This window comes from Rhea pennata, chromosome 3 (assembly GCF_028389875.1).
Source record: "Rhea pennata isolate bPtePen1 chromosome 3, bPtePen1.pri, whole genome shotgun sequence".
NCBI classification, from domain to species: Eukaryota; Metazoa; Chordata; class Aves; order Rheiformes; family Rheidae; genus Rhea; species Rhea pennata.
The window spans coordinates 18,303,809-18,328,788 of NC_084665.1; the positions used below are offsets into that span (position 1 = coordinate 18,303,809).

Consider the following 24,980-nt stretch of genomic DNA (forward strand, 5'->3'; position numbering starts at 1 on the left):
AAATATAATGGCAATCAAGACTAGCTTTTGTATGTAAAATACTTGAGCATGCAAAATATGAAAGCAAAATCAATCCTGTACATCTGGTGTACACAGAGAGGTGGTCTGTGCTGCAGTAAGTGCAGTTCCAGAATTCAGATCTTCACTACAAAGGAGCATCCACGATAAAGTGGCTTCAAGGGACAAGAGGGCAGAAGGGAGGCCAGACTGTACGGCCAGTTAATTGGTGACAGGCTGCTAGGGAAGAAAAACATGTCAATAAATAAGTTTGGGGATATACTAACAGGAATGATTCTAAATTGTACAAAACAAGACAGTAACACAGATCTAGTATCTACATCAATAAAACACAAACAGGTATCGATTCACAAGCTCTGGTAATAGCAGGTAAGAACTTCTGACTTTTGTTTTGTCGCAGTCCACACACCTGCTTGTCAAAGCCAGACCCCTATGTAACAGCTAGACATGAAGAAAGGAAGGTTGCAAACCTGCAGTTGCAGGGTAACCTTTAAAATCTTCTCTCTTAAATCTAATCTCGTATTGCGTCTTGGGCATGTTCGTATCTGTGCCAACACAGGGCTCCACTGAAGTCCGTAGTGTTCATTCACAGAGGGAACAACGCAGCACTTTTAGTGGACTGCAAATTACCATAGAAATATCTCACATTATGACTTCCTAAACAGAAACAACTCTTTAAAGCAAATGTCTAAACTGTCTGTGCCATGTGCCTGTACATACCACGACGTTATTAAAGACACATGCACAGCAAAAGTATCTCTCCCCCTTATGCAGTGCATCAGCAAATGTATTCACCTGCAAACATAAAAGCTGCACAGATGTAGGCATCTGATTTGGATATGAAGTATCAAATAGGTTTAAAACTCTCCATTTTTCTGGCTGTCATCTTGTGCTTTTACAACAAAAATAAAACTCTGTAAAGTTGGTCTTCTAAAAGACCTCATTAAGAACAGTAGAGGACTAACAGCAAGCAAGTTCCTGCTGGCTCTGTATCCACCAGCCAGGTAATGCCATGGCCTGAGGCAGTGCAAACTTCTGTCCCCTCCTGCCCCCCCAGCACATAGCAGCCTGGCTATGCCAGGGCCTTCGCTAGTTGGTCTAATTCTGCACTTTGTTCAATCTTTGGCATTTCCCTTGAAAAAAGCAGAAGGGGCAGGTTAGTGGGACTGCAGAAATAAGTTTGATTTGTTCTGCTTTCCTCACTTTTATATATGAGAAAAAAAAAATCTCATTTGCTTTACAAAGTTCTTCCACAGAGACAGAAGTTAGATAAAGGTAATCTGAGCTGGCTATTAGTTTACAACAATCTCATCCAATGCTGAGATTAGACTATCAATTCTCTATTAAAACCTACTAATAAGGATCCTTCTGCCTACAGAGCATTATATTGATGTTAAGTAAAGTTCATGCTGGATGAACAAATCCATATTAGTAGATCCAGCCACAGTTGAACTGGGGGGGGGGGGGGGAGAGGAGAGGGGAAAGGCCCAGTCAACTATTTTCATCCACCTTTCTGCATTCCAGTATCTCATAAAAAGAGAATATACACCTCCTAAAAAAGCTGGATGGAAACAACTGAGATGAGAAGACTTTTAGCCTTGCACTACTTGTTCCCCCTAGTGGTAGCACCCATTAAATACAAAAATGTAGTCATTCACATAGTAAAATGCTGCAATCTTTCCCGTATTTCTTTAAAAATAAATGTTAATCCTTTTTTTTTTTTTTTTTTTTGTTGAAACACATTGATCTATGTAAAAACATGAAACAGATGTCCCAGCTTCAGAACTACCATGATACACTAAGAAGCATAAAACCCTGTTCATCTTTTGGAATAATGTAAGAATCCAGTAAAATAATTCAAAGATGGGTCTTTAAAGAGAAATTGTCAAATGGGTAGATGGGTATATAACCATATATACTATGGGTATATAACTATATATGGGCATATAACTATACAGGGGACTGGATTAGCATTTGTTACCTTACGTACCGATTTTCCTGGATGCAGTGCGCTCTCTATTCCCATTCTACTTGTTATTCTAGGTTTATCTTTCAAATAAAATCTTATACTCAATGCACATCATCATACACATCTGAATCATCATGCAGAACTCCTCTTCCTCTACTTTTGTGCCTGAGTAATTAAGCAGTCTGTCTGGAGCAGACGAAATGGAGACCTAGTCCAGCCAAATGCCTTAGAGGAAGTTGCTAGAAAGGAAAAAATCTGCTTGGACAGAGGAGCACTCTTAACAGGAAATTTATTTCCTTATGTCACACTTTCAAGTTCACACACTTTCTAGTCCCATGATTGATTTAACTCTCCCATATCTGTTCAGTTAGAACTAGAAATACAGTATGATACTGCAGAATCTACCACAATAACAAACATCAAAATCACTCTTTCTGCAGTGGTATCTCCCAGAATCAAGATTAATAGCTACTTGCAAAAGTGAGTACTCAATAGTAACTTTAAAAACAAACTGCTGTAGGGAAACAAGTGCACAAATCAATTCTATATTATCTTTTCTAGTGGCTTTTCATCCATTTTACAAGAAGAATGCAACTCACAAATTTCTTTCAAAACATCATATTGATTGGTAAGAAGCAAAATACTAGTCCTACCTCCAAATATGAGCTAATACAAAGCTTGTTTAATTGGAACAAATTAAAAGTTAAAAGCAGTGTAGAGATGACATAAGAAATATTAATCCAGATTAAAGCTCAGAAAATCCTGTTCTATAGGTTTCTTAATTTCACACTTGCCAGATTTGAGGCTTGATTAAAAACCCTTGCAGTTTTCAGTTCCCATGAACTTTAGCATGCGAGGGGGTAAAATGTGATGTTTTGCCCTACCATTAGCAGCAGCAGCTTATTTTTCCTGCTCTAGAAGAGCCAGAAATATTTTAAAGAACCCACCAAAAACAGAAAAGCGGAAGAACTTCTGATCTGCATCCTGTCCTGAAGTAAATTATCACTTCTCATTAAACATTAGCCACACAAACATAGACATGCAGGTGAGATAATCATCATCTGGCAACTTCCCTTGGGCTTTCTTGGGCTTTCCACAACCTCCCTACTCTCTCTCTCGGTTATTTCTTCACTCCTTTCTAAAAACACACACACAAGCACTGTTTTTTGTTGCTCAATTTCATGGAAATATTTGTTACAGATAGGAGTCTCAGACTGCTCTAATACTTTTAAATCCTTCCCATGCATATCCCTCCTCTGTACGGAACAGGAAGTGCCAAAAGCGCTCATGCACACTTTATGGAAAAGTGCAACATTAAAGTATCATTTCCTGTAAAAGTGTGGTCAGGCGAGTATCTGGAGACCAGAAACTACACTCCTGAACTAGTGGGGCTGCACAGTACGCTTTCTTTCCCAGTCTTAGTTTGGTCACTTTCTAATTTTTTAGATGCTGAGAAAATTTTTTGAGGCCTTCCTACTTCACTGCTTTCTGCATAGGCTACAGGTAATCGTAAGGACCACTTTAGACCACAGCACTACTGAACGGATGACATATAGCTATGTATTACAGTGGTATCTCTTTGGCTTTCTTCAGGGATCTTCCTTACAGTCTTATTTATCACCTTCTGAATCACATCTAAGTCAACTTGAATGAATTTAAAGCACAATACAGAACACACAAACATAGCTTGAGGCAAACAGTATGAATATTCTCCTATGAGCAAAATATTTTCTGGTCTATACCTCACCAAAAGCTTCATTACCTTCAAAAGTGACTGTTTCCTAAGTAAGGCTTTGTGGAAAGGAACATGTGGGTGCACTATTACATTTTGCATTTTCTTTTTTTTTTCTTTTTTCCACTTTAAAACATTGATTTTTATGCAAGAAAGTTCTGTTTCACTGACACTAGTTAACCCAGAAACAAAATGAAAAATGACATCTGTGGCAGGGATTAAATTTGGACTGTACACACTGTAAAATTCAAGCAGTCCCACTGTTTGGGGAAGAGATGCTGTAGAGAGGCTAACATGGAGCTAGAGACAGGGAGGGAGGAAAGGAATTGAACTTATAGTAATACAGTTTATGCAGAGAGGAATTTCTCCTTCCATTCCTGCAAAGAACTTAGGCCTACATTCTCTTAAATTTGTTCCTTTGTATGTGCTAAATAAACAATAATCAACACTGTGAAGCCAAACGGCCCTAAAAACCAGGAAGCATTTCTCCTCACAATTCTTAAATGTCAAACTTTCCTTTCAAATTTTATTACATAAAGTAGAGCATGCTTAGCTCCATTTTCCTGGTTACGCTGCTTCTGATATGAAATACATCAAACACTTTGAATAAATATTTAAAATAATACTTGTCTGTTTTTCTCTTATTTGCAGCGTCTGTTGCAGCCACTCTCCCGTGTACTTTCTCACTTACCATTGGAAGGTCTTTGAGAATCTGTATACCATCTCCTGGACCCATATGTGCTATGTGGTTAAAATTAGTTGGGTTAGAAATTAATTTATTTCTCATTTCTGGATCTCGTAGCATCTCCCTGCAAAAGAAAGTACTTCATTTAGGTGTTTTGTTCAAGGTGAGAATGGGCATTTAAAAATAATTTTTTTAATAAGGTTTGATTATCAGTTACTTTTGAATGGGAATTAATAATCTGCCATGTTAACATTGAAAACCCTTACTATCAGCACTGGCCCGGACAAACCTGCAGCCTGAAGAGAAGGTAGAGGATCAGAACAGAAAAATGTTGTATTGCAGGCAAATACCCAATATTACTAATACTCAGGAAATAAACAACCACTGCGAGCTGATAAAAAGCTCAGTAAGATGATCAAAAACAGAACTCATATGTGATGCTGTACTGCAAAGTGGAGATGAAAACGAAGGACAAAATATGAAAACAGAATTAATACCACACTATATTTCTCTCAATGTGGTCAGAATTACAATAAAAGCTCTCCAAACTGGCGAGGATGCATCTCAGAACTCAAAGTAAATAAAAATTTAGAAGATAGAACCACAAGCAGCTCAGAAATTGCAAGGTCACGGACTTTGAACCTTTAACTTCACTGCATATAGCTGTTAACTTTACTTAGAGCCAAAAAGAAAGGAAAGCAGAGAGTCAACCATCAGTGGTAGCAACCAGAGCTGGAAAACTGAAGTATTAAGTTCTTCAAGGTGTATTTCAGCACAGTAGCAGGTAATCTTTAGTGAGTGACAGGAAGTGGTCAATAAACATCCTTTGTGAACCTGCAAGTACCGCTGACCTATCTTTATCGCCATTAAGGAAAATATTTGCAACTTTTTAAAGACTTATTAGAAATCTGTCCTGCAGCTCAATGTCCCCTGCAGGTCAGTTTTCTGAGATTTGGAGTGTTTATGTGGTTAAGAAATACAAAAAGCAAATGCTTTGGAATACTACTGAGAGTAGAATTGCCCTAAACAAAGAAAAGTAGAACAAGAGTCTGAAAGTAATTAATCCATATGCATAATTAGCAATGTAATCTCCTTTTGTAAAATGTTTATTATGGATCTTTATATACAGTATAGGTGCACGCATATGTACCTATATACAGTATGTGAAGACATGCATTCAAAATTACAGCTGTTTCACGTAATATATTTCAATTAATGAGATTACTTGCATATCCAGTGTATATCCATAGCCAGACTGGTATCAACACAAATTATACATCAAGGATTAACACAGCAGTGAAGACAAAAACATCTGAAAGGGGAATTCCAGCAAGCAGCAAGTGAGGTACTACATGGGCATCAGTCACTGTCCTTCAAGGCCTACAGGCATGTACAGAGGACAAGTACATGTTGAATACCGACCTCCTCTGCTGCATCCTCTCCTCCTCTGGTACTCTGAAAGAATAGCGCCGCTTGTTGTTGATGTTTCGAACCATTTGCTTCCGGCTGTTATCTGACGTCTCAGGAACTACCAATTCATCACCCTCTGGAATCAATATGAAAATGATCCAGTGGGATATTTTATTAGTTATTTAATAAAATTATTTCATTTTTAAAATACAAAGAATAGTATGTAGCTTTATGCAACATTTCCGGATCTAAATCATTGGAGAGGGTCCTGTATAATGGCGCAAAGCTTCAGGATGCAGGCACTTAAGCTAGACTACAAATGTAAAAAATCCTCAGTAAAAGAGTAACAGTGCACTAAGTCTCTGCAAATGTCACATACACGTTCATTTTCTAGCTCACATCAGGATTCATTCAGTAGTTTTATCTACCATGGAGAGGGTACAGACACAAGAAGCTATCTACATAATCAGAAATTTTTGTATCAGGAGCATACGATAGATTCCATTAGAAAAAAGCAGCTTAATCAATAAGGACCCACCACGATGATGATGAGTCCCCCTGCAATGTCACCATTGATCAGTTCTCATTTTAACACGGAACACAGGCTTATTCAATATGGATGCATGATCGCTGCATACTTTGTGATATTGCTTCAGCTATATGGGACACCGATGTGCAAGCGACGCACCTCCTTTGCAGCCGGAGGCCGAAGGAAATCCCTGGGAAAGCTGCAGTGTCTGCTCCTATTGCTTGGACACATGGCAAGGATGTTCAGGTAAAAAAACAAATACTTCATAGCTTGACATTTATATTTTTACTTTGGGGCTGGTCACCTTACATCAATCTCAATTTACATAAAAGTAGGATCTTCCATTTGTTTGTTTTTAAACAGAGTTTGCATTATCAAGTTAGTTTTCTTGTTCCCCTTCTGTTTTCCTCTGTTTCCAATATCTGGATGGTGATACTTGTTCTTAAATGCAGAGAAAGAAGCTCTCTAGAGTGAGTTTGTCTGTGTATGCGTATAAAGAGATAGCACGCACACCAGTCCTTAACACCAGATAAAGCCACTTAGGTGAGGAAAAATATGCAAATAAATATTTAAAATATCAATTAAGATATCTCATTCAAATAGCCTAAACACTCAATTCAAATCCATTTTTATCAAGAATTTTAAATAGATAGCAGAAGTTATCATGGAATTTGAATTTAAAGACATTTTCTCTCTTTGCTCTTGCCAGTTGTCACCAAAGATAAATAAACATTTCTTGATTTATGGACTTTTTTAACCATTATGTACTCTTTAGTACAGCAATAGACTTTACTCCTCTCCATACACAAGACGCCAAAACTATATTCTCAAAATACCGTGGATTGATTCTTTCAAACAAGATCTTTATCTTCTTTTTCCAAGGAAAATGGTCTTGAAAATTTCTCACAGTATAAAATCTAAGTTCATACACGAAGAAACCTACAACGTGTCATCACACAATCTCACAGTGAAGAATCAAGAACCTGGGAACATTTAGGTGGGCAATAAAGGACCTTAGCCCTCTCTCTCAAACTTTCTCTGGCAGTTCTCACTAAAAACCATGAGGACAGCCTTGTTCTGCCAACTCTCTGGAAACTCAATCCAAGATTCTTTTTCATTCATTCCCTGCTCCAAAGACTATTCTTTCTGAAGCAAGCGAACTTCAATATTTTGCTGCAACTGTGGGAAAAGGGAAGGTGATTTTTTCCACATGTTTAGGTCTTGCCAGGATATCTTCAATAAAGAGATGAAATCCATAGCAGTGCCAATCATAAAATATGAATCTTACTTTCAATGAATATTGTAATTTCTTCCTCTCCTTTTGTACATATGGAGACTAAAGTTACACTTAATAAGTCTGAACTCATCCAGTATGTACTGCTAGCTGCCAACACAGATTTTGTATGCAACTGAAACCTCCTCCTCTGCTTAAGATAAACTGGAGATTTAATGAAGCATAAGACTTACTAGTTAAGTAGTTTAAGCAAAAAAACTTGCAAACTTTTAAAGAAATACACCTGCAGAATACATTATTTCTTGGTAGACTTCTCTGAAAGTCAGCGAGATGTATCCAGAGTAAAACATCAGCCTTACTCTTCTGATCCTATGTCCTCAAACTTCTTTTCTCTTCTGCTCTACTTTTAATGTTCACTCTTTATTTAGACTTGAAAACTCTTTATACATACTTCCACCATATTGCTCCTCTCTACCTCAGTAATCCATTTTGTACTAATTTGCAAGCAGATAACTTAGGCACTGAAACACTGTCAACAGCAGTATAGCTTTCTCGAGTGTTAGCTCCCACAGCAGATCAGTGACTTCAGAATAGCTATCAAAAAAAATTACAGGTTTTCATTGCTAAAACAAAACATTCTTTAAAAGGCATCAATAGAGTTTTGAAAAATTATAATGAAAACAAAATGCTATTTAAGTTTTTTTTTTTTTTTAATGATACTACTATACTCATTTTGCTTGCAAAATGTGCTCAAAAAAAGACTCATAACAAATAGTTAGAATTCTGAAGCTAACACTTAGGCATACAATCACACATGGCCCCAATAACAAGTTATGGAAAAATACCATTGTATTGTTTTCTGATGCTTGTGAAAAGTTTGTTCAGGTCAAGTGTAATAACAATTTCAATCTACCACTGCCAAGATCACTATTACAGCCTTAAATTTTACAAGCATTTTTAGATGGCATTCTGACACCTGATCCCAAAATAGGGGAGGAATTACCAGTCATCCTGTTTTTCTTTTTTAGTCTTTTTAAAGTCTTAATTAAATGTCCAAAAGGAAAAAAAAAGTTCAGACTTGCTGCTCAGTGACATCTGTACCCATGGCAATCACTACAGAATCTATAAGCTTGGCATTCCCCAATTAACAAGCACACATACGTTTGAGAGATCTTGTTCTACAATGCACAGATGTGGCCCAAATGAAAATGTTCTTTCTAAGCAAAAGTTCACCTGATGTAAATCAGCTCCTTCTTTACTTACCTGCCATTTTGTTTTTGAAATATATTAATCTAATCGTCTCCAGTCCTAAAAGGTTTAGTGATCCTTCTGTATTCAAGGGTCGTACCTGAAACAAAGTAAATAATTCTTTTAAAAATAATTCATGTTACATCACTTTCTCTCTATAGATAGATAGATACACACAGTGTAATTGATCCTGAAAGATACCAGCAGCATTACAGACTCCAGAAAAAGAGCGCTAAGACAGAGCCAACCAGGAAGCAACCTAGGGTGCCTCAGCACTGCAAAACCTACTCCAGAACAGAATCAGAGGCTGGAGGAAGCAAAGTTTCATCTCTCAGTGACCCCCGACTGCTCTCAAGAAGAATAACAGCGAGTCATTAAATCCAGAATGCAGAGATAAAGACAATTTCAAATTTTAAATTTAAACTTCTGATTTAATCATCTGTACACACACAATTGCCTAAAATTCCAGTTATTTAAAGAGAGAAGATTAAGGTTCCTACTCCTCCCAGAATTTAAATAAGAAGTCTACTTCATGTAACAATTCAATTTTGTCTGTTAAATGCACAGAGCACTAAGCCATGCTTTTATTTGGCGTTAGTATGATGTTACAGTTATGCTTTGCACCTTGATAACATATACACATTGTTACAACATACTAATTTTTGTGATTTCAAATTTCTACAAGAAACGACCATTTCACACTCCAGTCACTCTGCAAATTGTGCTAGAAACAGACTCTTCATAATAAATGGCCATCCTTGAGTTTCTTACAATTAGCAGTTCTTGTTTGATGAATGTGGTAATAAATGTAATGAATGACTACCCATTCATTATGTGGGTAGTCTTGAGTCAAACATTAAGCAAAGTACTAAATCACAATCTGATGTGTAGGTAAAAAAAAAAAAAAAATGCTCCAGTTGCTTAATAACTCAAAATTTTGACATTAAAAAGATTAAACTCTTTACTAGCTTTTAAAACTTCATTGTTAGGAAATTGGTGTTCTAAAACCTAAGGCCAGATAATTTTTGCCTCCTTAAGATAGTTTAATAGCTGAACACCTCAGTCTTTGCATTATATATCCTTAGAGTATTGCACAACATCCTTTCTGCATCTGACATGTGGTAAACTGATAGGCAGAGAGACTGACCAACTAACACAAGACAACAGCGAAGACTTGTACTTCTTTATCATTAGAACTTTATCATTATCACTAATACAAAGTTGAAATAGGTCTGAACTATGAAAAAAAGGTTTTGAATACAGCTGAGAAAATACCTCCTAAATACCATGGAAGTGGTGGTTTTCAAGATCTTTCTTTTAGTGACACAAACCTGACATCACTTTGGCTTTAATATTTGTGCCTAAAAGGCATTTTTTACTATATTAGCATCCGTCATCTTTTGTCAACAACAGAGATACAATCAGTCTCAATGAAACTATACACAATGAATACTGAGAAACTACAGTAATGTCAGTAAGTCTAAAATACTTGTATTTTCCAGATCTACCTTTCATTTACAATATTGAAATTATGGCCGAAATACACATTTCTTATCTTATATTCCAAACAAAAAGCATTGGTTTTCCTTACAGTAGCTCTTCTTTCAGTTCAAGTATGTTTAAACAAGCACCTTTACTGATGACTTCAAATGCACATAAAAAATCCTGTCTGACTGTAGCAAAGCCATTTTGACATTAAGTCATATTCTTTAACTGCCTGGTATCAACAGCAAGTTACCTTTTTGAGTGGAATGGTCTGAATCCACTCCATGGAGTTCACGTCAAAGATATCAACTGCATTTTCACTGTACACAGAGAGGTATGGCGCATTGTAACCTGACAAGGAAGGATTAGGTATATGTTATGTGCTTTTAGATAAGGTTCATAATACACAATTTATTACGTGCATATAACCGTATTGATTAAAAAACACAATGTAACAACAACTTTTGTTTGCAAAATGTGTTTTAACTTAAAATATTAGCATAAAATTTAATCTTAATGCAAAGCATCACCAACAAAAAACCTAAAATCTCCATATGATTTTCCTTTTAAATCTGTAGAACCAAAAAAAAAACCCCAAACCACTTTTTAAACTACAAGGGATTAAAATTTACGCTACCAAACACTGATGTTCAAAAATTCTTTTTCTCTATTCTTTTTCCCTATTTTTAAGAGTTTTTATTTTGCAAATGATGTGATAAGAAAATACATCATTTCATTTAATAACTGTCATTTGAACAAACTCAGATCCTAGTTTTGGACTGTGTACTAAACAAACCTCAGCTGGAACTAAGTGCCTTGACGTAGTCAAGACAGACTTCATATTTTCTTCTAGTTTTAATTCTCTTCCCTTATTTACCAGACTGTAAAGGGAATCCTGTGCTACTCATCTGACACATCTCCCCAGCATGGAGTTTGTTCCACTGGGAGACTTCTGAGGGAGAATTTTGTATTTCCATATCTGCAACAGGACTGCCTATCAAGAGTAACAAAAGCATCAAATTTGTGTTTAAATGTGACAGCTCTGCTATAAAGTATACATCTGTTCAGAAGTGGAATGGTAACATCTAGCCACTTAAGCAATCGAAAACCTTTCACAGATGGCAATGATCAGTACAGATGGCCTACGTGTGAAAATACCTGCTCTTCAATCCAACTAGAACACAGTCCTTTATTTTGAACCATTCATTCTCCGAGTCCTGACATTGTTCTAATGACAGTCTTGATTGAAAAAACAGAAGAGAGAGCTTGTAAAAGTTACTCCTTCCACACTCAGAAGGGGCTTCACTCATGCAAGTCCTCTCTTCCACAGTTTGCCTGTATTGCTGTCATAGTGAAGTAAGAAGGTAGATTATTTTGAAAATTAATGTATTTTCTATACTCCCTGCCACACTTCATCATCTTTATTTGGAGAGGCAGGGTGGAAAAGAGAAGTAAGAGAGGGAAAACTTAAAAATTGATTTAAAAAAAGAATAAAAAAAAGAAGAGATAAATGAGAAAAGAGCAGACACAAAAAAAGTTGAAGAGGGAATATATAAGTAAAGAAAAAAGGGTAAATTAAAAAAAAAAAAAAACAGTGATCAGGAATAAATACCATTAGAGAAAGACAAGTCATATTCCAGATCCTGATGACTGAACAGATCCTCAGCATCAGGAAAGTTTGAATCACAATGTTGACCTAAAGTACAGTCAAATGTTAACGCTTTGAATGGTACTAGGCTATTTTCAGTGCTATTGAATGCAGCCTCTGTAGGATCTGAAGACCTCCAGCTGATTTAGAGATCAAGTCATGTGTTTAGGCATTTGATACCGGGTAACCAAGTTTGAAATTCTGACCCCTGATTCTTCTTTAAGTTACAGCAGTATAGGTGAGTTACAGAGCTGTCAAAACAAGCATCAGTGAGACCAGGACTAAACTTCCTGACTTGATTTTAAGATGCTTGCAGAAGTTGACTTCATTTATCTGTCAATTTTGCTTGAACTTCACATCAGATGGAATGTCACATCAAATGGTGATACTACTACAAGCAGTGGTCATTTCAATGTATGATAGCAAGCATACACAGAGAACAACTTACAGCAAGAAGATGGAGTTGCGGGCCACATCAATTCTTGTTGTCTAGATCTTCGGCCTTGGCAGTCAACGTAAACCCCTACGCTGCTAAAACACAGCAGGTATTCTTTATTTGAGATTTCGACTGCACAGATGGCATCAGTTGGCTGCTGTGAGATAAATGAAAGTGTGTGGTCATCTGGATGGAGCAGACTGTATGGGCTACCTTCTCCATGAAGGGGATACTTTAAGAAACCTGACTGGTAGCCCACGCAGAGGCGCTCACTGAAGACTGACATCCACTGGACATTCCCCTGGACTTGGATCTCCTTGATCTTTTTGTGGCGTGTCTTACTCTGATTTAGTTCATAACAGAGGACCTGCCTTTTCATAGCTACACATAGGCAAGTAAGGGCTCCATGGCGCACATGTCCAGAAACTATAGACTGACAGCCTTTTGTTTCTGCCAACTTATAAAACTCAGTCTCCCTTCCATCCAGAGCAGCCATAGGGAAAAGTCGCACATGACGGTTTCGTCCTGAGATCACTGCAATGAGCTGTTCATTTGGGATAAGCTCAATCTGATGAACCTTCTTATTGTCACCAACACGAATAATCTCTAAAAACAAAGCAAAACAAAACCCCAAATCCAAGTAAATAATGTTGAAATGCAAATTGATTTAGAAATATGTATTTGCAAAAGACTAAGCTATGACACAAACCCAAGAAATTCCCTTTATTGCCTCCTTGTGGTATTAAAAATGTAGAGTCAGAACTTGTTTGTTAATAGCATTGGATGTGGTGAGGCTGGACAGATTTTTGACATTTCCCCATCAGAAAAAGAGAAAATTCTACGTAATAGAACTGCAATATTATTTCAGTATTCATTTCAAAGATGAAAAATTACTGAAAAATGACAAAAAACCCCCCCTAAAATTAGACACACTGCTTTCTGAAATAGCTTTAGCATCTGTTGTTATCTCTCTTAACTTTACTGATCATAAACTTTCATTTCAGTACCAAGGAGGAAGTTACTGAGAAGATGAAGTTGTGCTCCCTAGCAAGGTGCACAGCAGGAGAATAAGAGACAATAATCACGAATTGAAAAAGGAGAGGTTCCACCTGGATGTAAAGAAGAAAATGTTGCACTGTGAGACTAATATTACAACAAACTGCCCAGAGAGGTTCTACCATCTCTATCTTCGGAGTTTTCAAGATTCAACTGGACAAAGTCTTTGGCACTCTAGTCTGAATTCTGTACTGACACTGCTTCAAAAAGGCAAATAAAATCTTCAACTATATTACAGATGCTAGATCATCGTTACTGGAAATGATATACAAAACAGAAAGTACACAGAACAGCTTGGTTTTCAGCTATTATATGGAGCTGCCCAGCCGATAACCTTTTGCATTGGTTTCATTTTTCTCAATTTACAGAGGATATGGAAAGAGAACAAACCTTACAAAATCACTTTCTGATTAGGATAATATTATAATATTAGGATAATCATTACCAGTTCTTAATTTCTTACCATCTTTGGTGACGTGCACAACAAATAACCCTTCTTCATTGCCTAGAGCTATTCTTTCATGGTCTATGATATTAAAGAGAAAAGAAAAGGTTATTTTTCTTCAAAAATACTTCTTCAATACTAGTGGTAATCTTGATGAATAGAAACAGCTTTTTAATATCTTGACCTAAACATAAAGTCAAATCAAATACACTCATGTAATAGAAATAACATTGGTAATCTCCTAAATACCTTTTATAGGAAAGTCTTTTCCCATTTCTCACATTTGTAGAAATAACACCAAGAACCTTTATTTTAACAAACCATTCTGAGCACTTAAATATACCACTGGCTTTGCAGTAAACAACTATAACATCTCAGATTATTTAAATGTGTATAACAAAATGTGTACAGTAGCATTTAAAATGATTTAATTGGTTCTATGTTCTCAAATTTTATCTCTGGATCTAGAAGTAGATTTTTGTAAAGTCAGTGATTTAAATCTGGTCTATAGTGCTAGTTTTGCCTAGTTAAGGATTTATGTTTACAAAATACCAGAAGAGTCATACCCAACTGTCAGTCAAAAATGACTGATAATTACATGTGTGTAGAGAGAATATTCATACAGATCTGACAGAGGCACAGCATAGTGAACGACATTTCCAGCATAAGCTCATAAATATGGGATAAAACACTCTACACGTTATTTATTCATTAGATGATGTCATTTAATATGTTTTTTGCTAAAAAAGCATGCTTTCAGTATACTCAGTGAAGAGGCCATCATGAATCAAGTACATTAGTCTGCTTTATTCAGATAAAATTAGCATCTCAGATATGATTAAGAAGAATTCTCTTGGAAGAATTTCTTTTCATACCTATGATTGCAGCTGACTGTGTTGTTTTGATGAGGGGTAAGGTGCTGTCATAAGCCTCTTTTGGAACATAGACAGAGCGATCTTTGAGTTTGTTCTTTTTCAAGATCCTATGCAATTCATTCAGCACTCCTACCCACTTGCTTTTTTCATTCTCACCGTCTGCTAGAATCAGGATTGAACACTTATTACTGGATGCAGAGAGCTGTGAAGCTGTGACCTGGAAAATTTTTAAATACATACTTTAAGTCATAAGTGATAAAAAAATTTCATCACGATCACTGTTATATCAGATGCTTGTAAGTGCTGTTTTTATTAGCTGTCTGTACTAAGAATGCAAAAGTTTATCCTTAGTTAATAGGAAAACTCTAACATAATCAAGAATCCATAGCAGGAAATACTACAGACAGTGCTAACTCAGCAAAATACTGAGAAAACTTCAATTTCTTTTGTATTTACTCTACAATCTCCATCCTAAATTTACTAGGCATCTCTTTCTCACAGCAATTTTTTAATGAAAAGCTTTTTCTTACAAAATATTCCACATTAACAAGAATCATTGGTCTTCAAAAATAACTTAATGAAATTGGAATGGTATGTATGGAAGAAGGATCTATGACACTTTTCATGCATTTAGTGCAGCTGTTACCGATTATAGTGAAAGCCCCTTTTCAAGTTTGCCTCCTTTTAACATGCAGAATGGTAACAGTGGAAAAAAAGTGAAAATCAAGGAGTGAAATACAATAGTGTAGTAAAGAAATGATGGTGGAACTGATAAGGCCAACATAAAAGATATTTCAGTGGGGTCAAGGCTTCAATGAAATACCTAACAAAAATACGAATAATATTAGAAAAAGACAATGAAAACAAAATTCTGATACTAGGTCTCTGACATAAATTTTTATTGAATATTTTTGTACTAGATTCCTGTAACAATTACCTGATGAATGGGAGTTTTTAAAAGATCCAATGCTTATATACAAATATAATACAAACAATAAAGACTTGAGGAATAATGCAACAAATTAAACCGGTAAACAGAAGACTGAAGTTTAGAAAATGAAATTGTATAAGGTCATTAACAGAGGAACACAGATTACTAAGCAGAAATTTAGAAAAATAAATCTTATTGCGAAGGTTAGAAAATAAAATACATGTAAAAGGGAGATTAGAGGTTGTCTAAAGGTATCACTATTATTTTTACCATGAAAATGAGGTATGTACAGAACTTTGCACTGCTGCAGCTATAGATACTTCATGACCAGAGCTTGCAAAGGAAAGAAAACACTAGCAGACAGTCAAGTAATGCACCCTGTACATGACATTGGGAAACACTGAACCTCTTACCAGGTTCAAGATATACATACTTACTCTAAAGATACAGGGAATATCTTTCCGATTTGCATGGATGACATCTGAGGCCAAGACGGAACTCACTGAGAATTCTTCATCCCTTATGAAGACCATAAACATCATTTAATTCAGTTAAAGAGAGTAAAATCTGTATGTTTGTTTTTAACTTACATTTCCATAGTACCAAGAGCCTTAATTTGTTAAGGATGCAAGAAGATAGCACCAAAATCTAATTTTTAAAATAATACTGACTTTCCTCTTTGTCTGTAGACACAACTCACAAATGTAATACAATATAATTAACTTTTGATGGAGAATCACGAAGATAAATTTATTCAGAATATCTGTTTTTGTCTGTTTAAATTAAAAACTTTAGGAAACAAACTTAAAAAATGGACTAGATTAGGATCACCCCTCCCAATTCTGTCAAAAAAACTCCACATTGACTAGAAGCTGCAAATCACAGTGGTTGAGAATTCCTGGATAAATGAAACTAGAAGCTCAGAGATGAGCTTTACTCTTAGTTGGGTAGGCTGAATATCCTAAACCTCCAGTCAGCAGACTTTCAATACTACAGAAGACACTGGAAACAAACTATTCAGCCCTTATGAACCAAAACTTACGTAAATTTTATCTTGTAACAAATTTCTGTCTGTCTTTCAAAACTGTATTTGACCCCAAAAGAAAGTATTCTTCTTCCTTATTTATACTAGATATTCTACTCAGCTAGATAGATGCATTCAGGCACAAAAAGTAATAATGAAGTTAAAATTAGCACATATGAACAGATATGTGGAGTACGGGTAACTTCAAATACTGCTTTTTCTAGCAGAAGTTAGAGGCCCTGAACAAGGATCACAATATTTTATTCATACGCTGGCTCTTGCTTACTGATTTTGCAAGAAGAGAAGGGAGAGAAAAGCCTCCTAGTGCCTCTGGAAAGCTCCCACTCAGTGCCGAACAGCTTACCTCATGTCAATAACCTGACTCACTATCACACTGGGCTGGGATGCTTTTCCTTCTGCTACATCATACAGGAAGAGTTTGAAATCACAGATCACTGCCAGTGCTCTCTGCCAACCCTTCTTTACTCCAGCTGGTTTTGGTACCTTTAGCAAAATAAATTCTGATCAACTCTCTTGAAACTTGTGTCCAGTCAAAAATGAAATAGCACAAATATCAATTCCCTCATCTACACTGACAAGTTTGTGTTCAATGATAAAATCAAGCAACACAAGCAATAGTGCACGTGCAGTAAAAACATAAAATTCAGCTGTACACATACCATATTGTATTATCTTAAAAACTCACAGCACTACACACACTCTCTTCCTAATTCACAAACTCATTCAAAGATATATTGAGAAAAATAAATTCAACCCCAGTTTGTCTGTGGGCACCTGGCCCGAACTACATATAGTAGCTTTTTAGTATTTCTTAACAAACATCCACATTAGAAACAATGGCCCTAACCAGCACTACTGTTACTAGAACAACTGACTGGCCCTGGAAGATGATCTGATCTTGAGATGGTCTATTCAAGACCAATCCAAAACACAGTGGCTGACAGAGGAAGAGAGAATTACTTTCAAAAATGCTGGAGCTGCTTCGTGAAAATTAAGGTCTTAGGTTCCAAACTGTTACTTCAAGGTATAATTGACATTTCTCCCTTCTCCCCAACTAAAATGGAGCTAAATTCCAAGTCCAGAAAACAGTAAATTTAACAGAAGTGCCCCAAATGCAGCTACCTGATACTTACACGGACATGCCCTTCATACGCCGTTCCTATGCCTTTCTGCGGATCTATCCCCAAAGGGCCTTTAGTCTGATCGGGAGGGATCGGACATACCGCAGGGGCCTTGTCTGCACAGGTCACGTGGCAGGAGAATCCACATACTTGTGAGGAGGAGGAGGAAAAAAAAAAAAAAAAAAAAGAATTTGATGATTATTTCTTCTGCAATGCAAAATCTGTGATAATGATGATGACATATATAAAGTGGCTCGCTCTTTTTTTTCTTTTTCCTCCAAGTGCATGCAGTTGCCCAATAACTGAATAGTTTCACTGAACACTGCCATACCAATGCAGAAAGGTATGTCTGCATACAGCAGCAGCACATGATTTGGACTCTTTGAACTTCAAATTTTCCCACTTCTAGAGTTGTATGGGTATGTAATTTGGTTTCATGCAGATAAGGAAGAGCCTGATGAAAAGCCCACATTGGAATAATTCATGTATCATTTTTTCTAGGCCACTGGAAACTCCTCTAAATGATGTATTATATTCTGTGCATACAGAAACCTAATATCAATCAGTCTTGGAAGAGAGAAAATTTGGTACCGAGTAACAAAGCTCTCTTGCGTTTTGCTCTTAGCCATAAAGCAAAACAGCTGTCAGCACACTTGAGCATTAACTGTTGCCCCTTATTGCTATTTTAAATTTAAAATAAACTAAACTAAGCTTATTGCCACCAACCAAAATAAGCGTGTCCCCAATTAACTGGGTAATCTGTTATGTAAGATACTCAAAATGCTTGGCTTCCTCTGTTAGAAGGCTGCAGCATGAGAATACAGTTTGTTATGTAAACTGTAAATGTAAGACTCCAGCACTACTGCATCACAACATTTACTGTGCAATTTGCAGCTATAAAAATGTCAACTCCTATTTCTTCTTTTCATACTTACCTTCGCAAGTGCAGCCCTGTCTTATTAAACCAACCATCAGAGATGTGCATTGATTGCATTTTGTTGGGGTATTAAATGATTTCACTACAAACTGGTGGGCTTTAGGCTGTGGAACAGACAGATAAGGACATTAACACTTTTAACACTTTTGGAGAAGAATAGTTATTTTTTCACAGACAAGAAAGTGTATAAGTGCACTTAAAAAATGTAACTTAATTGTGTTTGCTGAAATGAGACCTGAGTTCCTAATACATGGGCTGAAAATATTCTTTATCAGTGCTTACTGATAACTTACTTACACTAACCCTCTGTAAACCAAACCAGGGAAATTGGACCTTGTCTCAGTACATGAAGCCACTTCCACTGCAGATAGGAAAGTTGCCAAGGTCTGTCTATAAATTATCTCATTGCACTCTAGAAGTTGAATATGTGGGTGGGTGTATTTTCTGAAAGGCACATCCAAATGCTTAGCTGCAAGGTCTTATCTGGAAGCAAAATGCCAACCTTTTTCAAAATTCTAATTTTTAGGCCAGAAGGAATGACAGAGTCCAGTTTTACGGTGTCAGGCACAGGTGATTTCAAAATATCCCATCTAAAAGAAAGAGTACAGATGACATGGGTTTTGAAGGGACTTCTCCTTAGTTCCTGGGAACACAGACTATAATCTATGTATGCAATCTGAAATAAGAAAACTCTTGCAAGCCACTTTAATGGTTAGGAATATTAAATTTTTATTTACTTTCCAGTTTTTCAGAGCATAATATATCACACTTAAGGGCTATCCATATTAAATGACAGTTTTACTGTTACACTGGGAGTGTTCTGCCTACAGACAGATGTTTTATTTTCAAACTGTATTTAAAACACTGTTTTAAAAACTAATGCTAAACTAAAAGAAGGTTCCTTAGGAAACATAATAAATTGGAAGACCAATCATTACGCAGTGTTATTACAAAATGCTTGTAAAAATGGAATGATGTGCACAGTACAAACTATGATCACATGCACAGTACTATCAACATGATTTTAAGTGCAAAGACATATGATGATTTTCTAATTGATCTGTTTAAAATATTGCCAACATAACAAGCTACTGCCTGCAGAAACAACTTTCTCAGCTTTTCTTTACACAAATGAAAGAAATCTTCTGCTACTTCTGTCATTTATCAAATCAGTGAGAGAGATCTATTTCAAAGACTTACTTTACTAATTGCAAAAGCACTGTCGAATTTTTACATACAGCAGATTCCTAAGCCACTGAGACACTTCTGAAACCTTTACGCGAAATTTTTTCCTTTAATAGCTTGTATCCTATTCCTCATTTGTTTGAATATATGCAATTCCTCTGTGAATCAGTGTACACTGCCTCATGCAGCCAGTGGCAATTTAATTTTGACAACTGATGTAAAATAAGCATTTATGCAAACAAAAAGCATGATGATGGCAAAACTGGAATTCCTTCTCGCAACCCAGAGCTGTAATGTTGGCTGTAGCGCTCACTCTGCACTGCTTAAAAAAAAAATGTAAATCTATTGTTTCATCTCAGGCCTGCTCTTTGCCTTTTCTCAAAATAATCATCTGGGCTAATCTGAAACATCAGTTTTACTGTATACAGAGCAAAGAGGCAGCTTGGTCAGTCAAATGCTGGAAAACGGCCTCTTTTTCTTTTAGCACATCCTAGTTCAACTATTTCCTTCTAATGTCCAAGCTCGTGTTTTTCCAAGGATCAAATGCCTACATGCTACTGCACAGGCATGCCTTGTCCAACTTGTCACACCACATAGCATAAGAATCAGGCTGTTACACTTTAGAAGAGCAACCAGCATTCATATAAAATAACTCCTACAGGCAACTCTAGAAAGATTATTTGGATAAATAGTTCTTACAAAGCTGTTGCTTAGGTGTAGCATTTTCCCCCTTACTACATAGATCATGTGAATGCTTGACTGAATACCTTTGGTGTAGAGAGTCCTGATCCAATATAGGCTGTCCTCATGGTTGGTGTGTGAATTGAACGGGGAGGATGATCCGTAACCTGAACAAAACCCCCAAAGGATTTATAAGACATCAAATATACATAATCAAAGACAGCTTGAGTAAAATGAAAAGACTACAACCTGCCCCCTCACATACCCACACGCAGACAAGGAATGAAACCACACTGATTAACGCAGGAAAGGACTCAAGAAAACGGATCTTACTTCTCAGCAAAATGATGTACGAGATTCATAAGTTATGAAGACAGTTTGTATCTAATAACTGATTCCATATTCTCCAGCCCTAATCAACTGCGTGTGAAAGAAAATTTAATGTTCCTCAAAACACAGTTCACCAATAGTGTAGTAGGCGATTTACAATTTCCTAAATAGTCTCTGCAGGGGAATAAGCTTCACTCTAAACAAAAGGATTTGCAACAGTAATTTTTGAGATTCAAACTGCTACTAAAAAAAAAAAGCAAGCAAATATTTGTCAACATCTAGTACCTCAATTGGTTCCATCTCACTAGCTGTAGAAGGAGACCTTGATCTTGAATGGAGGTGAGACTTGATATCTTCATCTCGTGATGGAGTATTAGACAATGTGAAGTTCTCAACCGAATCGATCTATAGAAACAATTCAAGAGGGGGGGAAAAACCAAAAACCAAAAAATAAATCCATGATATTGCTTAAAAAAAGAATTCCTGACTCTTACCAAAATAAGATATGGAACTTGTAGAATTCCTAAAGAGAGAACTGAAAGAAAAAAAAAAATCTGTTTTAAGTAATTCTCTAATTAAGCTACAAAAACTAAAGAAAAATTCTTAAATATGAACACACCAAGATTTCTGCTGAGAGGTGAGTACATGCATAAGAGCTTCTAGTTCAGAGGCCTGATAAATGTTTGAAGAGACTTGTAATTTAGCATTTTTATAGGCTGAATTTTTTTTAAACACTACTATTTTGCCCACCTGTAGTAGAGACTTGTTAGGCATGAATTCCCATATACTTAAATCATTACAATCATATTTATGAGAAAATAAGAAGAAAAAGCAAAGTAAATATTGTATTTCCTTAGGTTAGTGTTAATAATATTCCTAGAGAATTGACTTTTTTTTTTTAAATCATTTGAACTACAAAAAGGGAAACCAACTTTACGAGGAATACAGTTTATTCAGGGAGCTATTTTCTTGGTCCTGGTTATACAACAAAACTAAGTCAAACATCAGATAATAACAAACAACAGGGCATACTGGTATGATTAAAAATTTGGGTAAGAAGTCATCTTCAATGAATCTTTGTCAATATAGTTAAAAATCAGAGAAAGACTCTACAAGTCTACATTTTCCATATTAGTTTGGATTTTAAATCTTTTTGAAGTGAGCTGAGGATGCTTTTCTCTGCTAATAACAAAACTAAAAGCTGGGGGCCTAAAGGAGGCTCCGCTGCATGCCCATCTTTTCTGCAGAAATACTATCAATGTTTACCCCATTGCTAAGGATTCGACTACCTTAGTACTTCATAAAATAAAATATGCAGCAACCTTTATAGAAAACATTTGAACATTACAATGATTTTTTCCTCATTTGCAATTGACACCACACTAAGAATTCCACAGACTGTTTCTGGAGAACAAAAATATATTTTCAAGACAATCTTATTCATGCATATACAGTCCTGTTCTCTAAAAAGTCAGTCATGGTAGTGAACAGGTGCAGTTGCAGATTTTTTTTAAAAAACTAGTACTGAGTGTTAAGTTTGATGCCTTCTAGTTTTACCATAGCCTTCAAAAAAATCAGCTGGTGGAGATGAAGCTCATCAGCTTAATCAGCTCAGGCATATTAATATGCCTTCATCCTCTTTCTGTAATGAAAACATAAATTTTCAGAAAGGGATACACCTGTTTTCTACACGTAGATCACACATTTCAAGCATTGTGGCAAAAACTGGCATTGTGGCAAAAATTAGCAGTAAAGCAAACATTCTGTGCTCAGACTTATCAGAAGCAAGTTATAATTGGAAGCTTTATCCAGTACTAGAAACATTGATGCCTTTAAGTAATAAATCCTCAGATATATGACAGTTTCAATTATTTTAAACTTTTTAAAACCAAATCTAAACATGCAGTAATTTGGAGCCCACTCCAAGATCGTTTTAACTCTGAAAAATTCTAACATTTTCTTAATACTGTTATTAAGAAAAAATAAGCCCAGTAAGTAACTGCAGGAGGATTTTTCATAGCAAGAAACAGACATTCCTTCTCTTCTGCAAGTTAAATTCAGAAATCTAATCTATCATCTCATAAATGTTTCCAGATAGATACCTAGAACGCTTTCCCTTTCAAAGTGGCATCTGCATATAAAAATAACACTTTCATGGCATCTCCTAAAAAAATTAGTACAAGGATAATAAAAATGACAGAACGTTTCTGGAATGTGCTACAAAAGCTTTTGTGTTTTGAAGATAACTGCTGAACTAGTAAAAAATGTATTTTTACTTTCCTTATGAACATAAAAAAAGCCCTCAAAACATACAGAACCTGACCCACCATTATCGAATTTGAGAGGAATTTAACCAACTTTAGTGCAGAAGCTAGGCCTTAAGCTGTGTTACTGACACAAGTCTTCAGGTTCCTTACTTCAATGAGAAGAATTAAGTACAAAGCAACCTAACTCAACTGCGGCCAAAAACTCAAGTGGACCACATTAACACCACGAAAACTAGTTTTAAATTAACCCTCTGGATTATAAAAACCACATTTGGTACTGAATTTAAATAGCTTTGTTGTCTTTCCTGGGACTGCCTAGGTGGTGGTCTACACAGGACTACCTATGTGCTTAGAGGTCTACACAAGGTCACAGGGCAGGACTGAGCCCAGGCTGGCCAGTGCTTAAATATATGTTGAGGAGAGGTGAACTTCTGTATTGGAGCCACAGTGGTCAAAACCAAGGAGTCACAGTAAGCATGCCTGAAAATAAGAGTCATTTCTGCTTTTAACTGATATAATAGATAATTCTGTTATTACAGTAGTTGATATTATTGTTCATTTATTAAAAATTCAGAGTATTTTTTTAATGCCTTCCTTGCCTTCCTATTCTGATCACCATGTGTATATACAAGAAGTAAAAGAAGTAGTATGAGTTCAAAATGGACACAACATATCCGGTCTGATAAAGCTTTCATAATACGGTGTTTAGAAATTCATCTTGATTAAAAAAAAAAAAAAAAAAAAAAAAAAAAAAAAAAAAACAAGATTAATATGCTGTAACATGTCAAAGTCATTTTTCCTCACATGAATATTCCCCAGCCCCTTGAGCGCTCCAGTTTACTACAGTTTTGCCCCTCCCATTCACCTATGCTTGTGCTGTGATATTTTGGCTCCCTTGCTGCGCTCTGCCTCCTGAACGCCGCCAGCCGTCCCCAGGCAATCCCCGAAGCCCTTCCCGAAGGGCAGGGGGGCGAACTGGCCCTCCTCTGAAGCCTGCTCCTTTTCCCAACCCGTTTCCACCTGGCAGCTCGCACCAGGAACTTTCCCACGGAACTGAAGACGTACCCAAAGCACCAGCGCCAGTTACTGGGATTTGCTGCTCGCAGCAGAATTACCAAACCAAAAGTTCCTGAAGCTTTCAGCCCGCAGCTGTAAAGCAACAAAAAGCACAGCAGCAGCAGCAGCAGACAGCAGCAGCAGCACGAGACATGCAGCGAGGTAAATACACAATCCATACATTAAACAAGGGCATGTACACGACAGGCAAAAATAAAGGGCCACAGAGAGTAAGACAGCCTCTTACACGTCTGCCTTTGTTAGCTGGAATACGGGAAGGAGAACGCTGAACAGAGAAAGGAGGAGAATATGTTACAAAACCAGACAGACCGACACACACACCCGCTCAGAATTCGTCACGCTGTATGTTCAGATGCAGTACTGTAGACAAACATGTACATGTTCATCTTTAAACGTATCTTGAAAACAACATATTCTGGGGCAACGAGAGGAAAGAGACATCAGACTTTAAAATAACTGCGTCTTTTTTCTGTAGTTTTACACTGGACAACAGTGAACTGCAGACTATGTTAGACTGACTAAGCATCACTTGCAGTCAGCCTCTGTGTTCTGAGCAAGAGGACAGGGCAATCTAAACAGGTATCTCTTAATATATTCATTTTAAAATATCATTAAGAACTAGAATTATTCTAAGCT

At 36.5% G+C, this 24,980-nt stretch overlaps 1 protein-coding gene across 4 annotated transcripts in view; it reads right to left on the bottom strand.

Moving 5' to 3' along the window:
• Positions 1-24,980, bottom strand: part of CDC42BPA (CDC42 binding protein kinase alpha) — a 189,569-nt gene that overhangs the window by 14,102 nt on the left and 150,487 nt on the right. For 3 of the 4 annotated variants that reach the window (XM_062571730.1, XM_062571729.1, XM_062571732.1), the window contains 13 exons: positions 21,286-21,405; positions 20,757-20,837; positions 18,803-18,908; positions 17,880-18,016; positions 17,090-17,229; positions 16,139-16,220; positions 14,771-14,987; positions 13,914-13,976; positions 12,407-13,000; positions 10,564-10,661; positions 8,841-8,925; positions 5,827-5,950; positions 4,411-4,528 (listed from right to left, as the gene is read on the bottom strand). In XM_062571730.1, coding sequence (XP_062427714.1) covers positions 4,411-4,528; positions 5,827-5,950; positions 8,841-8,925; positions 10,564-10,661; positions 12,407-13,000; positions 13,914-13,976; positions 14,771-14,987; positions 16,139-16,220; positions 17,090-17,229; positions 17,880-18,016; positions 18,803-18,908; positions 20,757-20,837; positions 21,286-21,405 — 1,965 coding nt within the window. Of the gene's footprint in view, positions 1-5; positions 235-4,410; positions 4,529-5,826; positions 5,951-8,840; positions 8,926-10,563; positions 10,662-12,406; positions 13,001-13,913; positions 13,977-14,770; positions 14,988-16,138; positions 16,221-17,089; positions 17,230-17,879; positions 18,017-18,802; positions 18,909-20,756; positions 20,838-21,285; positions 21,406-24,980 lie in introns of those variants that run through there. The other variant, XM_062571731.1, reaches the window with a different exon arrangement.